The 17743-nt window shown below is 48.2% G+C and overlaps 2 protein-coding genes across 4 annotated transcripts in view; one reads left to right on the top strand and one right to left on the bottom strand.

The window, feature by feature from the left end:
- The window catches only part of LOC128890001 (out at first protein), a 61008-nt gene that overhangs the window by 6753 nt on the left and 36512 nt on the right, over nucleotides 1-17743 (top strand). The window lies entirely within an intron of this gene.
- The window catches only part of LOC128889981 (putative transcription factor SOX-15), a 43385-nt gene that overhangs the window by 2362 nt on the left and 23280 nt on the right, over nucleotides 1-17743 (bottom strand). For all 3 annotated transcript variants that reach the window (XR_008460531.1, XR_008460532.1, XM_054148087.1), the window contains exons 5-8: nucleotides 1924-2146; nucleotides 1292-1488; nucleotides 609-826; nucleotides 103-406 (exon numbers count right to left, since the gene is read on the bottom strand). Coding sequence is in view for 1 of the 3 variants with exons in the window: in XM_054148087.1 (XP_054004062.1) it covers nucleotides 103-406; nucleotides 609-826; nucleotides 1292-1488; nucleotides 1924-2146 (942 nt within the window). In the remaining 2 variants the exon portion in view is untranslated. The remainder of the gene's footprint in view (nucleotides 1-102; nucleotides 407-608; nucleotides 827-1291; nucleotides 1489-1923; nucleotides 2147-17743) is intronic.

Raw genomic sequence — 17743 nt, 5'->3', positions numbered from 1 at the left:
TGAAAAAGGAGAAACAGAATTGCTCAAGCTGCGCATCCTCGGTCGGCTGGAATCCGTCCAAGTGTAACATTCCAACGCAAGCAAAAATGAATGAAACATTACCGGAACAACCTTCGGCGGCTCCGCGAATCCCCATGGACTGCTGTCGATTGGCACACTGGACAGGATTATAGTTACCCTCGACGGTGGACTGCATCGAATAGCTGGCATTCTTCGAGGACTGAGTGCTCGTGTAGTGCTGCAACGATTGATCGTGCGGGGATGCGACTGGCGGATAAAAAGTCCCCGTGACGGAGCCAACGTTTTCGAACCCGGAGCGCAGCTTGTTACACGACACCATCATCCCGTTCGCTATGCCCACCGCGGCTATGCTCGACGGCTGCCTTTCGAAATTCAAGTAGCTCACCTGAAAACAGCGTTCAGAAATCGTAGAGTACCTAGGTAATCTAATAATCATAAATAATTGAGAGCTCTGATTTCATTTTGAGTAGTCATTTTTAGTAGTATAGTACAACTATAGAATTACTGAAAATGAAGTCAGAACTTAATTATACACGAGCCTCCACAAGACTCGTCAACAGAGTTTTCTACACGATAATGGCACTCACCGATTTCTTGTAAGTTAACGTGTCCGTGTAGCCGCCAGAATTCTGACACGATGATATGCTAGTGCCACCAGCATGACCCGTGTGCAGCTGATTATCGGCGCTCATAAAGGTGTACCGTTTCGTTTGCTCGTTCATTTCGCCGTGCTGCTTCGACGTACCCTCCATCAGATCTCGTTCGGGATCTTGGTTCTGGCTGGATGGCAAATGCGTTCCGTCACCTGATCAAGATTAATCCCAGGGTAATTCGAACGAAACATAATTCCCTAGCAACGTGAAAACGGATAACAATCGAATTACATCAACGAATTGAAGATTTCGAACATTTTGGACGTGCGCGAAAATCGTTTGTCGACGCATCGTTGGTCGGAGAGCTTACCATGGATCATAGGATCGAATGGACCAAAATGGAAGGTGATACGAGGATACTCTCTGTGCAATAATTATAAAATTGTACACAAGAGCTACAGGAGGTACACGCGACTTTTACAAGTGAAAAGCGAGATTAATTGGAAAGGAACGTGTTTGATTGCATAAACAGGAGATCAACGATGCGTTAACATGCTCTCAACAGCGAACATGAAGTATGATACGTAATTTCTCAAGACGATTCTTCGGCGAGAGACTTGACTCGCGACGTCCTTACGGTAGCCTGAATGCTAATTAATGCGAGTACAAGGTCTCACCATCTGGCTCGGGACTGGCAACTGGAGATATGTCCGGTGTGTGAATGATAGGCGTATAAGGGCTACCGTACAAGGAATTGTTCTCCGATTTGTACTCCTGGATACTCTGCTGCTGCTGCTGGTGATACAGGGACGAGATCGGGGAATGGCCGCCCCACGGGATCTGAGGAATGCCTTGGTAATTGTCCATCTTGGACCTTAAACGGACATAACAGTAACAACGTCAGGGTTTAAGAATAACCAAATCTCCAATAACATTGTAATGGCTTCGCTTTCGATGCTCAGATTGCCTCAAAATCGTCAGAAATTTTTAAAAAATGGCCCTTTCATCGACTGCACGCCGGGCCATTTTTTAATACTCGCGTTCATGCAACGAAAACAATTGTTTCGCAATCTCGAAGATATGTACAAACATCGCGTAAAAGGAAAAATCTGGACTTGCGTCCGTTTACTCGGAATTAATTCCCGAAGAAGACCTTGTCGCGGAGCAATTCGAGTGCCTCGGGCTTTTTAATCTGCGCATCGCGTTGGCTGGAGGCCCAGGGTCCTCGCGTCCGCGATTGATTCGCTGACGGTGGCGGGATGATCTTGAGAAATCGACACGAACCGAGGGGAAAAAGATATCGACTTACATGGAATGATGTATCGTGGCACCGGCGGGGTTGGACCTATTGCCAACGGTGTTGGTCGCGGACGGAGGTGAGGACGGTGCCCCTGGGGCCCGTTTCGCGTGTTTCCTGCGCCGTGGCCTGTACTTGTAGTTCGGATGTTCCTGCATGTGTATGACCCTCAGCCTCTCGGCTTCCTCGACGTACGGCCTTCTGTCCTGCGGGGTCAACCCTCGCCATTTCTTTCCTGAAATACACGCGACGTGACCGTTAGCCAGCGAGAGGTCCACCGTTTTTTCAACGTGCAACATTTTTCGAGCGACCCAGCTATGGTACGGTTAACCCTTGCACTATGGAGGGTAGAGACAGGAGGACAAACTCATACCGGGTTTAAAATTGAAAAACGTCCACATGTCGACTCTTAATATTTCCATCTCAGAAGATAGAGGATTTATATAATCGAAACATAGAAAGATAAGGCTATGTCTCATTGTAATTGTTGCAATTTCTTACGGTGTAGTAGGTAAAATATGCCTTCTCGAACTCTAATCTCGAGTATTTTGAACACAAGCTCGTTTAGATATCAGCCCATTGCAACTTGCAACATGTCACGTGGACAATAATTTACAGTAATTCACAGTTTTTCTTACCAAAGTATAGAAACGAGACACGAAAAGATAGCATTTTTTTTAGTCGGTTTTTCTTTCCGCTATACTTTCCACAATACGTACACTAAGTGTACGTAAGTGTACTTACGTTACGTACGTAATAAACTTGCAGAGTGCACTACTAAATGTTGCTGCGAGTTTTTTTTTCCAAGGCTTTCCATTTCGTAGTAACATGTAGATAATAGTTTGGTGATTTTACTTACTGCTGAAGTGCTTGCCAACGTTCCTGAATTTCGGGACAGCGTGAAAAGTAATAAAAATTGTATGAATAATAAGAATATTATTAGGTGTGGTATTTCAGAAAATTATGGAAAATTTAGATTTAATTGGTATCGCATTTTTCATTGCTATTTAATTTTCGAACACTTGGATTTTACACGTTTGTCTCCCAGGTGCTATTTTCGATTCGCTTTGTTTATATTATGCAATCGCGATAAACTTCGTACGCAAGTATACATGTACATGGTAAGTCACTTTACTCGATGACCTCAACTTGCTCGAAAATTACTCCTTACGCGGTCTTCTAAATAAAGATTGCCTGATATCGAGGAAGATATTTAATACAATAACTAGTTTTTCGTTATTTAATTATTTGAGATATGGTCGCTACGTCGAAATGAATTTTATATTTCATACCAGCTGATATCTATAGAATCATCGCAATGACCATAATTTTGCAATTTACGAGATACAGATAAACTGAATTTTCTGTCGCGAGTAAGTTTTACAAGTCAAAAGATTCATTGAATGCAGTGACCAGTAGTTGTCGATAGAACATACGAAATATAGGAAGCTCGAATCAAGGGTCATTTCAGCTTTGACCATTGTTTAAGATATCTTGTATTGGGATTTTCTTGTCGAGGAAGCTTAGAGTAACAACGCCAGGCTAACCAAAGCGTGGGATTTGCAGTCACCAGTGGTTGTCGATAGAACATAGAAAATCGAAGCTCTGATCAAGTTCAGCCTTGACCATTGTTTAAGACATCTCGTACTAGGGTTTCCTTAAGGTCGGAATAACAACGCCAGGTTAGCCAGCTGGTGGGATTAGTGGGCACAGTGGCGGTGGATAGAACGCAGAGATTTTCTGGGGAGTATTCACGGTCGTTGGTCGGTGGATCGATAAGAGGTTCGCGGTTCGTCGATACTCTTAATTCATCCAGCCGGGGCTGGCCCCTAATTGCCCGTCGGTGGTCGATGGAAGACAGAAAAATGGTCAGAAGGGGGAAGCGTAGATACGAATTACAGGAGGGCTTGGCCGAGCGGAGTGGAGACGAGACGCGCTGGAATCTGCCTTAGTTGCGTTCAATATGCCCGGGATGGTAGGCCGGAATATCATTAAGCAGGGATAAGGGTTAATACGAACGTAAGATGTTCACGACAAGAACGAAAAACTTGAGCGAGGCGGATGTATACGGTGTGCCGCGTACATATGTACACGGGGATCGGCCCGTACATGCACGGGGCCCCGTATAGGTACATAGAGCGCATGGGGGCGTAGATATGGGTGCGCCCGTGCCTTCAGCCAGCCACAAGGCACGAACCATTATTTCATATTTCATTTTGTATATTTCAACTCTGGAGGAGACGCTAACCCGAAGGACTCCGCCAGAGGGGAGGACGGAAATAAGAGAAAAGAAACGACAGCGAGAGATAGACGACCGGAAAAAAAAGTACACTCGTTCCTCTATCCCCCTCAAAGTCAACTTTTGTCGCCAGCAACTCTGTTTGCCGAATCCTCGCGGTCCTTAGAGAGGGTGGACCGCGAACAGGAGCGGCCTTACTCGAACTATTCTCTTCGATTTTCTTTCTATCAAAATTCAGTCTAAGCTTCCTAATCAATTTGATTAAAATCCACTTCACTCGTTAAAGCGTTACTTCACCAACACGAAAATCTGATCAGAAACCTCTGTAAATCACCCACCGATGGAGAGCATCAATCATTCTCATCGATCGTAAATTCAGGTCTAAAGTATCTAAACTCGACCGAGAAAACACTTTACGTCTATCGGAGGTACATTTTGCATAAGCATTACTTGTAATAATGCTCGCAACTGTCGTTATACTTAGCGGTATGATTTATCACTTTAACACCGATATTATTAGTCCTCGAGATGAAAATAACCCACCGTGCCTCTGTTCCGAGGCGCAGCGCTCGTTGTATTATTCGAGCTTACTCTTCATTTCGCTGTTTGCGAATAAGCCGACGAGCGGCTTATTAATTCCAGTACACCTACATATTTAGTTGGATGAAATGTACGCTCTCGTATCTATTTTTCCGATCGGCTTCGTATTGACCCCGCCTTACCAGTTATGCAACGCACATTTCACCTCGCCAGGTGAGACTGAATCTGCTCCTGCTAATATCGAGTATAAGCTGAACCGCAGAGAAAAACGGCAGCGGTTGATACGCGTAACTGGCGCTGTTTTCTGCAACAATGGCTCCGAGAGAGACGACAAGGGGCTGATTAGTTTGTACAAAGTGAACAAGAAACCAACCGTGAGAGCGTGTCTACGAATTCTACGCCTGGAGCATTTATTATTAATATTCTCACGCAGTTCGTGCGCTGGGCGTCTTAAAATAAAAGGCAGAAGAAGACCTTTGGACAATTTTCATCGCAGAAGAGTGGACAGAAACAGGAAGACCGAAGAAAGAAGCGAAGAATAGAGAAACCACAAATTCTTTTCTCTCTTTGCCGAGACCACCTCGACTCGTCCTCCAAACTTTCTACCCTCGTCAGGGCCAGACTGCTTCGCTTCCGTGTGTTTCGTGGAAAGAGTGAAATCATCCTGGAGGGGAAGCAGAAGCGAGGAAGAGGAGACCAAACCGCAGAGGAAGCAGGAGGAGACGGCGCCTGGAACTTTTTGGCCAACAATAAGTAAACTTAATTTAATATTCCTGGGCGCGCTCCACGGTGAGCTAGCTGGCAGTGATTCATCATCACACCCGCGCACTGCTTCCCACCATGACGTCCTCGTTAAGTATTCTAATGGTTGCCGTGTATCTCTAATTTACCCTGCTCTGGGCCCTAGTCGGACGACTTCATTAATTTCAATGTTTCGCTCAAAACCAGTCCGAGGATGGATGGGGAACGCGTAGCCCCACGCTGGATTAGTAGTTTCGGCGCATCTTAATAGTAATCTACTGGTCTGGTGACGTACGATAACACTTTTGTGTAAAATTCGTTAAACGTAGTGACGTTATTGTCGACCTTAGCTAGATTAATAAATTGGATGTCTGATCGAAAGACTGTACCTTATACAACTTGAGAAGTCAGTTATATTGAATCCTGAAACTGAGAAAGCAACAGGACTGCGATTCTATGCAGCTCGAGTTTTATTTTTATTTTAAGCCGGGTCCCTCTAAGAGTCAATCGCGATCTGACGGGAAAGTAATCAACGATCTAGCGCGCGTTACCTCAAAAAGTAACCTCCTAAGCGCTGAAAAGGGGAAAACGTGGCCCGACCACCCGGGAGAGAAAGAAACCTTCCACTTTCCACGCCAGCAAACAAGCACGCGACACGCAAATGTATGCAAAGCGCATGCGGGTCACAATACGTCGGTCAGCCTCCGTGCATACTCGGAAATCTCATTTGAACTGACTCTAATGGGCTGCCCTTATCCACGTGGCCTAATCTGCCGCGCTCGAGTGAATTCTGGGAAGCGCTATAAATTAACACCGCTTGCGACAAATTACATACGTCCGAGCGATTCCGATATTGCCTCCCCTCCTCCCAACCCCCGACCAAACCAACCCACCTCTTCCACGTTTCAGCGAGCGAATAGCGCGCGTCTAAACGTCTTTTTGCATCTGTCAAGCGCGGCGGCACGCGTGGCTCTCCCGGTAGCTGACATTTTCTAGAAACTCTCCGCTCGTTCCACGAGCCTAATTAACGATTCCGCGCGTGATTTACGCCTGCTGGCTATCGCTCGCTAATTCGACGCAGGGGATCGCTGTTCGCCGACTTTTTCGATTATCGCGAATCAGGGTTACCTTCCAACTACTGTTTCATTGAAATTTGCTTCGCGGCTACGATTCGACCGCGCGATAACGCGCTTTCTAATTCTTGGGTCCTAAACGATGCTGATCGTTCTTGGTACGTTGCGAAGGTTTTTCCAAAGGTGCCTGTAGGATTTCGGTATCGCATTAGGTACTTGTTCAAAATTGGTATGATACATCGATATAAGATAGAAATATCACGGTGTTACATAATCCGCTGAGCTCAGTCACAGTGTCAATAACTTAAAGAGTTCTGACTTGTATAGATTTACATTTATTTAACATTCATCGTCAGTTCACAGCTAAAGTAAAGTCTTCAAACCATCGGTGTTTAACCCAGGTAACCTACGGTCATCGTATGTACGTCTGTCAGGCGTAGTGGCGCGCGTGGCCGCCGATCTCTGACATTTTCCAGAAACCCTTCGCCCGTTCCCCACGGTTAATTAACGATTCCGCGCGTGATTTACGCACGCCGGCTGTCCCCGGCTAATTCAACGGACCCGATCGCCGATTAAACGGCGCTTCGCGATACGCCGTGGCTCGAGCACCGCGGGGAACTCCGGGAATTTCGTTTGGCTCGCGGATGTGCCGTCCCTGGAACGTGACATTTCCAGAATCGAGCGAGAAACTTCTCGCACGGCATTTAGAATATACCGTCGGGAATTAGTTGGCCGTTCGCACAGGGTTCGTCCCCCCTGTCCCCACCCTGCCAGAGGGCTTTAATTGCGCGGTAAATCCTTGGCGAGGCACTGAAATGCTTCTCGCGGTTTCAACCCCCTCGCGAGCGCCCATCGGGCATCGTTTAGGAAACAATTTACGCGACCGATTAACGCTGAAGAATATGACCCCTAGTCGGAATCTAAAGGAAGTAGTATTCGTCTAAATTCACCCTGGCGGCAAAATCGAATCATTAATCAGAGTTGAAAGGGTTAATCCGTTTGGATCTCTCGGATGATTCGTTCTTATTACGAAAACTTGACTTTCTTTTTTGTACTTCATTATACATCAACTCTTTGCAGTTTTTATAGGGTAGACCCACAGCTTCAAGGGGTACATATTATAACACATTCAGTCAATTATTTTGCACAACATGACAAAACTTGTAATATTTAATTTTCTTTAGTGATGTAAACTACACAAGATACCTTCAAGGAGCATTTTAAAAGTAATCGATGCAAATGTGTTACATTTCCAAAATTTGGAGCCAATACACAGTCTATCTATCGAGGTATAGATCAGGTTGTATTAGGAATTGGAATTGGGCATTACGAGGCAGAAAATCCGTTCGTTCACTCTCGATAGGTCGTGGCAGCGTGGCATAATAGTTAATATAGGCAGCGGAGAACGAAGGGAACGCAGAGAGAACGGATAAGTCGGCGAGGAAGAGGTCGAAAGCGGGGCCCACGGATCGGTGGGACCGCATCGTGCACCCCGCCCAACCTGGGTCGCCCACTGTCACCATTAATAATACGTCTCCCGTCTCGTGATGTATCTCATCTCCGTTGGCGTCGTGTGTTGTGCCCCGTGTCCTGTCGTGTCGGTGTTTGCTCGTCGTTGTGAGACCTCTGCACATGGCCTCACAGACGATGCAACACGTGCGCGCAACGAACGCACATTCGTTCAGGAATCGACGCGTGCACGCTCGTTCTTCCTTCGGTTTCGCTCCTTTCGTTCAGAATTCAAATCGAGCGTTGGGACTTCGAGTCGACTTGCACTCTCTCATTGGTGTATTCGAGGTTGGTTTTAAAAGTGGTGCAGGTGAGAACTCTAGAAGCTAAATGGTTCTACTCTCCAGGTGGAGATAAAGGGTTTTCCAAAAGGGTGTCATAGCGGACAGGTTAGCATGGACATATCCTGAGCCTATACTGCATGACCCAATCGTATCAAATGGAGTAGGCATCGATGAAAGCATTGACCAGTTTGTGTAGTATACAAAGCATCAGCTGTTTCAAGTATCGTCTCACGTTTCGGAGCAGTGGTCAAATGTCAAATGAACCATAGGCGCCGATAGAGGCATTTATCAGTTGGTATATCACCACGTATCAGCTGTTGGAAATATAATCTCACATTTCGGAGCGCTGGTCTGCTCCAACTTCTTCCTGAGTCCATCCACCGAATCAAGTACGCTCCGATCTATCACGTCTCTCAAAGGACTCTCATTTTCAGTAGAATACTCGCATTCTCTCGTTCTCTCTGGAGTGTCTGTAATTTCCTCTCCCTTTGGCGTCCGTCTGGCCTTTCTCCCCGTCTGTCTTTCGTTCTCTCGCGTCTTCTCGAATAATTTTGTCCTTCCTTGGTGCTCGGAGCACGCTCACGCGTGCCCTGTTGCGTGCAGGTACCATCGGCTGGCGCACCCACACGAGCCCTGGGAGGGGTTGCACGCACGAGGTCGTCATAATGCGCACGCACGTCGCGCGCAATGACGACGATGACGGCGACACGCGCGTGTATCAACTTTGACAGTTACTTTTCGGGACAAAGACATTAGACGGACATAAGACTGGTAAGTTACGATTCGTAACGCCGAAGGCTGGCCGAGAATACGAACTCCCTGACGTGTCTCTGATGTTGCATTGGGAACGTTTCGCTGCATGCACGCGTGCTGCTTTCGGGCACGTGGACAAAGGGCGCGGGCCAGCACGGTGGCCAATTTCAAACGCACGCCCCGGACGAAATCGTGAAGAGGATATTTATAGATCTTGGGCGCATCTTTAACGACCGGGTGACACACGCCCGCCTTTCGTTGTATCGAATTTTAACGTTACGTGCGATAGAGATGTGAGAAATAAACGTTACGCGTCAGTTTCGCAGATTACCGGAACTACTTTGGCACAAACGAACTCGTTCTTAACACTGCGCTAAAAGGAAAAGTTCATTTCCCTGAAATGAGTTCCCAAAGAAGACGTTCATTCACTTTTCTCTTTCAATACGTCAAAACAATGGTCCTCCAACAATGTGTAATCAAACTCACAATTATTCTGCTTCACACAGCATAACAAACTACTCCGTTACAACAATGCCAAAGTTACGTAATCTATAACCAATAACCTCGTGAGAACCTAAAATACGTTTTAACGTCCAATTAACTTTCCGCTCACGAAAATGCTCCAAAAAATGAGTAATCTCTCGCCCAACCGTAAAATCATCGTCAACCATCGTCATGTGGAGTGGTTCCCGCATACAGAGTCGTGTGTGTACGTGCTGGGGCACGTGGACAAAGCGAGGGGACCCTCGTGTTGGGCCCCTCGACAATCTCCGTCGAGCGGATTCGTGGCTCCCGGGTTTCGCCCGACGGAAAAGTAATCTGTCCCCTGCGATCAGCCAGCAGCTCTCCTCGAGCTCTCCTGATCTTAATGGATTATCTGATGCGTTTGACTTCGTTCGGTAGCCGTAATCGAGTTCGTGGTAACTCATGAATGACGGCGACCGGACGCTGGGATTCCTTTGACGCTGAGAAACCACCGCGACACGAGGAAACCAAACCGGAGAATCCGTCTGCGAAGCTGATCGACGATAATTGTCGGTTTCTCGAGCGATCCGGTCGCCGAGCCTATTTCCGCGATGGTTTCGAGCGCTCAGAAGTCGGTGGATTAACGCTAGAAGCTGACGAATTTGATGTTCTTTGATATTCTTCAAACTCTTCAACCATTCTTAACCCAAAGAACGAATTCTCCAAGGCGTGAACGTTCAATGCAGAACGTTGCATTGGATTTTCAGAATATCAGATCGATTACGCGCAATCGCGATGAAAATTGGCCCCTCGTAGCTGGGAATTACACAACGAAAAACCATAAACGATAAACATAACTTTTGAAACGCGCCTAATTGCGCCGTGGGCGCAGCGATGAATCTCTTCCTGGAAAATCATTCATCGCCGCCGGCTGCGTTACCTTGGACGTCTCGAAGTGAGAAATATCGCGGTATGAAGCTGCAATTGTCGTGCTGCGTTATGCATGTACCCACGTCTCTTGCTGTGGAACGACGTTGCACCACGGACCCCTCAAAGAGACGAAACTCCGGCGTTCTTCGAGTACTCGAGACGAAATAATCGCGACAAGCCTCGGAACAAGACACACGAGTACTCGAACGTATAGAATGTAAGGATGAATTGCTCGAATGCAAGATTTTCAATTTCCAAGAGAAGAGAGTGACTGATGCCAGAAGAAGTGGTTGATTTAAGAAAAGTGTTTCCCCTCAGTAAAACTACCCTTTGCACGATGGAAACACTTCAGTCACGGGGTTTGTCCGTAACGTACGCGAGCGCGTAGTACGTTGTTTGTATACTTTCCGAGCAATCTGCTTGGGAATTCACAGTGGAAGGCGACGCGCGTACGTCAATTTCTCTAACGCGCCGCGGCAAGAAACTACGGAGAAACCTATTTCCAGCTGGCCAATAAAATTCTGTCACGTAATACAATGCCGTCCACTCCAGGTGGTTTCAGATAAAAAGGAGATATTACTGGTTCGAGTAACGAAGCGTTCACGAGACGTTTGCTTCGTCGCGCTCAAGAATTTTAACGAAACAAAACAATGGGTTTTCATTAAAAGCCACCGATCGTTTGCGCGATTTATCTTCCGAGCGGAGGATTTTGGTCCTGATCTGGGACGCCCTCCCGAGCGATAAAGCGGTTTGTCGAGTCGAGATTTTAGTATCGCTTTAACCTCTTCGAGGGCCACTGCGGTAAATCCTCGTCTAGAAATCGTGGAATACCTTACTCCATTACGAATTTATATCAGCTCTGCTCCATTTTCAGTAGACTTCTAACATAAAGAAATGTACTCTGAAATTCCCTTTGGAAGGCGAAATCTATTGGATATCATGACTGATACAAAAAAAAAAAAAGAGCTAGGTTGCAAGGCCCATTTAAAAAACTCAAATTCTATAAAAACTGAATAGTTGAAATGCAGTTGTCGCGAATGAAGAGTGTCCCATTGGTTTACAATCCATAGCTGGTAAGGAGACGGAAAAAGGGCCCCTGGCGCGCAGCTTGCGCAGTCGTTGGGGCCCGACAGACTGGAACGTGTTAATCTCGGGCTAAACCCTAACAAAATCGTCGGGGCCCGGTCGAGTCGAGCCCAGCCGGAAACTTTCGTTTGAACGGCTCGATCGCACCCGTCACTTCTGATCTGAGCTGTACAGGCGTGGTGCAATGCGGCCCAGCGATCAGGAGGGACAAAAGTCGGACTCGTCGGCGCTCGAGGGGTCCCACCTCCGTAAGGAACGCGATCCCCGCTGCCTTCGGTTCGCGTGTAGTGTATTTTCATAAATATAATAATTTATTTCTCTCTCGAGGTAAATCCACACGGAGGATGTTGCAATCTTCGTGGTCGTCTTCGTCGTACACGTTGCCCCCCCCTGTCCCCGGTGCTCGTCGTCCGTGGATAGGTGGGTCGGCCGCGAGTGCAGCGTCGTCGGAAGGTAAGGTAAGGGTGCGGCCAGACTCCGCTCTCGACTCCACCTCATTACCCGGCATTCTATGCAGAGACTGCGCTTATGGCTTATTATTGCTTTAGCTTAGCCAACCCGTCGGTTCCTCGGCTCACCGTCGGTGTTGGTCTTGTGTACTCTGCACGCACACGACGCTTCATCTTGGTGCGCGTGTCTCGTGACTCGAAAAGTCACCTTTTTCTGGAGACCTATCGTTTCTTCGAGGTAGTTCCATGATTGATCTGAAGCTGGACTCAAAGTAGCGCAGAGGGTGTCAGGATTTCGAGATACGTGGAGTTTATAGGTACGGTTTGGAGGAGTAAGAGTTGTTGTAGAGGGTTCTCTACCTTTTGACCCGTGGTGGGCGTGAATTCTCTTAAAAATCGTGCGTTCTAAACCTCTTTCGAAGGGTACGGAAACGTTAAATCCCAGGTCTGCCGCCATTCGCCTCGCCGTGAACGAGGATAGTGATTTCAATGCATGGTTGTTTTAAAAGGAAACGTTCGTAAGATACCGTCGATGTCTAATCTTTAAACAGTATAATCCAGGGAAGACCACAAAAATCCCTCTCCTAATGCTTGCGCTGTACAGCCTCAACGCTGAAGAAGACAATGCACAGACCTATAGAAAAGTAGCGAAGAGTGAAGACTAACCGACGAACCCAACTTGATGACACACTTAGGTAAAGGAAGTGCATTTTCGATGAACCATATATCAGACACGTCCATAAATATTCGTGTCAAACGTCAAGCTCATTCACCATTTTCAACTCACGGAGTATTATTTATCATTCCATTATAAAGTAAAATTAGAAAGCGTCAGAATTAAGTTGCAGGTATTGTGCAACCTTATTGCTGCTGTTATTAAAAGCATACATATAGTTTCCTTACACTTGTTTATTCCACTTAATACACTGTTCCACTAGCGAACCAAGTAGCCTCCCTTAACGAACACCTAATCAATGTCGAACGAAACCACTCAGAAAATGTGTCGCGATTATTTAGCGAACTGTTTGAAAAGAAGAAATCCTAGATCGATTCCAGTCCGTCCTGTCCGCGTTTAGGCGTCGTTTTGTGCGGTCTTGGATCGTACGTCGATCCGTCGGGGCCCTGTTCCGTCGATCCCCACTTCGATTCTCATTTTGTATGTGCGCGCGCAATTATTGGTCCTGATCTTGTCTGAGGGTTCGTTACGTTCGCCTAGCAGGCACCAGGCGCGTCCTCGACTGCAGTGGTTGTGCGTAATGCCCCTGATAGGGACTTTGTCGGTATTATCTGCAGGGGGACTCGTGGTGGCTTGACGAAAACGGTACCCAGTTGAGATTTAACCCTCGATACCGTCGACCACCGGAATATCGCGACTCCCTCCGCTGGAAATGGCTTCGAGCAGCCTAATTTGTACAACTAAAAGGGGATTCTACTTCGCTGGTACAAAGGCATGCGAAGCAGATTCTTGCGACATTGGAGTATTTAGTAGCTTCGGGAGACGCTAGAATTTTTACACAGGAAAAATCAGAAATCTCTCACAAGCAGAGATCCCAGAATAAATAAATGGAAAGCGTAAGGATGCACCACGCGTTCGGCTCGACGAAAAGCCTCTCAGCCTTCTTCCCCGCAACTGTACCATCCTCGCTGTGAATCGATACCGCCTCGAAGCGCATCGACCTCGAGTCGGCGACTTCAATGGATCACCCACGCCATCGAGGTCCCAAATTGCAACGTTTCAGGACAAGCAGGGACGCGCGAAATTCGGACGGGCAACGTCCAACCCGATCGTCCCTGTCAATAACAGTTTCCACGGAACGCATAATCGCGGCATTCCCAGCGAGATCCTAAGCGCAGATAGACGAAACAAGGTTCAGCAGGTAGGATCTAAACGGACGTAAGTAATGCACGGCGGAGGCCGAGTGTGCAGACGCGATATAAAGGAACAAATGAGTTTCGTGATCGTACCAGAGCCCGATCTTGTCTTGGGTTAATCGAGCAACGCCGCCAGAAAACGAGCAGAACGAGCCTGTTCGCAGGGTGAATCCCCAGGCGATGAGAGAGGAGAGAATGACGAGGCCGAATAATGTTCCGATTCGAACAGTTGGAGACAAACTTTTGCATTATGCTAAACATGATGAGTGCCAGAGGTGGATCGAGCCGTGAGCTTTGGAGGTTCAGTGGTCTGTGGTAGGCGAGGAGGCTTAGAAAGTTAACCCCTTGATACTTAGGTAGTAATATAATGTATAGTTAGGTACAAAGTCCCTTGTACACGTGTTTTTCATGTTTAAGTCGAATTACTTATCACGTGTCACCACACGTTGTTGTAGACCAACGGTCTCTAACGTGTAGAGCATACTGGAGCAAGATGAACCTGGGACACAGTTTTAGATATAGTAACATGTTATGCTTCAGTTTCTTTACCCCATCCTCCTCAAGATCAGTCCTCCAGGGCCCTACAAAAATCTCTTCTTCGTCTGTAATCTTATCCTTCGCATCCTCGCTCGGCATCCCCCACGGTCCTCTTCTATTGCGGTGCGATTAAGTTGTACCTAGACGTTGCTCCCCGGTATTGTTTACGACGAGGTAAGTGGCCGAGAATCGTGCCCGAGCGAGAATGTATTTATTCGAAAATGGCGGCTCGAGAACGGACCAACACCTGATACCGGTCGACGAGCACTGGTAGCGAAGCGATTCGACGCCGATAATAATTCACATTTGCCGATACCGAACTAGGACGCGCGATACAGGTGCGCGAAGGAGAGGTCTGAGACGTCGGTCGCGGAAATCGACCAAGCACTTAACAACTGCTCGAGAAAAGAATTCGATTAACCCCTAGCTAGATTATGGTGACCGCTGCAGGTCCTTCGGGAGTATAATTAATAAGTCGTTTAATATTAGAGTAAGTTGTACGAAAAAATTGACGTGCTACATTCGCGAGTCCATCAAGTAACACAAAATATTTGAGATGGATACGTCGCGCGCTTTGTTCTCCAAAAACTCTCGAACATTACTCCGTCTCGCGCGTTTACGGGGAACCACTTTGGATCGCTGCGAGCGCAGGTGCGCTCCGCCGCTGAAATTTCTAACCTTATTCGGGCCTTATCGGTCCCCGCGATACGAATAAATTCACGTTTGACATTTCGCCGCGGTACGGTCCGCGCAGCTTAACGTTGCCCGCTGAAAAGCGCTTATTTGCATTCTATTTTTAAGCAATACCGGGAGAGCGGGCGATGCATTATCGTGGGCTGTACTTTGGGTACGTTTACCTCGGCAGGATGTAGGTTGCCGTTTAGATCGGGCCGACCTCTTTTCTCTACGGCCATTTTTACGGAAACGAAATTCACAGAGTGGGCAGAGCCCGATTCCAGCCTCAGAAGTTCATCCACCGTGTAGCCGAGGTGCTATTGTTCGAGAGCCAGCCGACGGAGACGAGGTGGAGGAGGATGGTATCGGAGAAAGAGGTGTGCAACAGTGTACCTGACACGTACTTCGTACACATAGACGAAAAGTAGGCCTTTCCCTCAGAGTTCAAGCGATTCGTACGCACCGGCCGGCGCGTACGTTAATTTCAATCGCCACGGCGCAAACTTTTCGTTACAGTCTATTTCGCAAGTGGCCGCCGCCAAAGGTCATCTCGCGCGGGATTCCCCCGATAATTATTGCCGCGAGATCGTTATCGTTACGCCGCGCGGAGGATGCCTCGCTCGTGATCTATCGTCTATCATCCTTTCCATTTGTCCGACGATTCGTCCGCTACCATCTATTCTCCAGGCCACGGAAACGACGCATCGAGCGAAAGCTGGCCTAGCCCAGCCTCTGGCGACGATTCATGCTCCGTCTATCGGATTGCCATTTCGACTCCCACTCGTCCACCGAATTTTACGTTCGTTATTACTATGTTGCGAAGGTATTGGAAGAGCAAACGTCCGAGGATTAGCGGTCCATCTATTATTATTATATAAGGGAGCGACGACCCCTGACGATTCTTTCAACCCTCAAATTGCGTAAGACACCTCCGAGTATTCCCCGCTTCTCTCTGTCAATCTCCGACTTAAACAACCCAATAACAATCACGGGGTATCCCGTTTCCCGACGATTAAGGACCATCAACGCCCACCGTGGCGCGGTTATCAAAACCGATCGTTCGCCCCGGGTGTAACGAGCAACCGGGACAAGCGAACGCCTTTTGTCCGGCGATTTTTCGTCCGTTGGTGCAACGACGCCCCGTGATTCACAGAACGTACCCGTGCACGTATACGCGCGGCATCGCGCAATAACGACGTTGCCCCAACGACGCATGGTCCCGTGTGTTGCGGCGGTGCGCCAACCGCGCGGCTACGTACACGAACCAATAATTCTCAATCGCCGTACGTAGCGTTCGCTACGGGCCCGCTCCGCGTCGTCCCTTAAATCTAGCAACGAGGCCGACCTTATCGGGAGGCCTTCCACCGTGCGCCATTATTGTGAGATACTGTACGTCCTGATCCGTCGTTTAGAGCCCTATCCAGACCGCGAATCTCGCGCGTTCGGCAGGCGGTACCCTCGGTTTTGTGCGAGGGAACGCGGGACACCAGAGGTTTCGCGGTGCTCGTCGTCCTCGCGCTCGCTCGCTCCGGCGCACGCGGCTCGCTTCGACATCGCGGGGGAGGAGCCGGACGGGGTGGTAGGAGGGGAAGGGCGCAGAGGTAATCAGAGGCACTAAACCACGATACCGTGCTGGCAGTTAGAGGCCTCTATCTCTCCTGTCGTTGGTGGTACAACACGCCCGGTATTATTTGCAGGCTGCCACATTTGTCGTAGGTGGTCTTGCGACAGTGGCGTCGCGCGGGCCCGTATAAACGACGCCGTCTCCGAGGGACAAGCCGTGGTTCTCCTTCGCGCTCGACGCCCGATCGACGGATAACGAGGGAAGACCTCTGCGACGAATTTAGGACGTTAGATGGGATAACGAACGCACCTGTCCAGTGAATTCAACGCGCATTCGAGGAACGGTGCACGGGATTCCCATTTGCTGCGTGGAGAACGTTGAATATCGCTGCACGAAGTCACCGGACGATTTAAATATAACAGCAGAGACGTGCACTCCATCACCCTGTAGAAGTTAGGACCGAATGGGTACAGGATCCTTCCCATGACTGATTAACGAGAGAATTAACGAAGATCGACGCTCGCAGCACACGGGCCCGAAATTTATGGCCGACGTGAACCGATTCCTGAATTACGGAGCTCACCGGAGGGAGCCGTATCTCTTTCAAGATCTGCCGATCGCGGGGATTCTACCTGGGCCAGCGTCTCGCGAGGGATTTTTCGGATTCCCGCGCGTGGAGGATGAAATCCTAATATAATTCCTTGTACGAGACGTGCAAAGTCGAGTGAAGATTCGACTACTTGGCGCAGCAAACGTACCAGCGTTGGACTTCCTTAAATAAGACACGAAATCTATACAAACAGAAGCAAACATTGGACCATTCTCTAAACAAGACACGAAGATCTCTACAAACTCAAGTAAACAACGCGGCAAACGCAACAGCTTTGGCCAACAGGGAGGAGGAATAATACGCGTTTTGCATATCTCGCGAACATCCCATGGCACGAGCAGTCTATATATCATTACAGCAAGGAGTGTCCACCCGTTAAATAAATAAATAAACGACGAGGATAACCGCGCGACAACTGCTCGGCGAATACACTGTATTTACGAGAGCGTGGCAAGATCCGTCGATAATGGACGAGAGAGGTGTACCCGGGTCGCCGCGTTCGTCA

The sequence above is a fragment of the Hylaeus anthracinus genome, unplaced genomic scaffold (assembly GCF_026225885.1).
Source record: "Hylaeus anthracinus isolate JK02 unplaced genomic scaffold, UHH_iyHylAnth1.0_haploid 12000, whole genome shotgun sequence".
Classification (NCBI taxonomy): Eukaryota; Metazoa; Arthropoda; class Insecta; order Hymenoptera; family Colletidae; genus Hylaeus; species Hylaeus anthracinus.
This window is presented reverse-complemented; position numbering and strand designations above follow the sequence as displayed.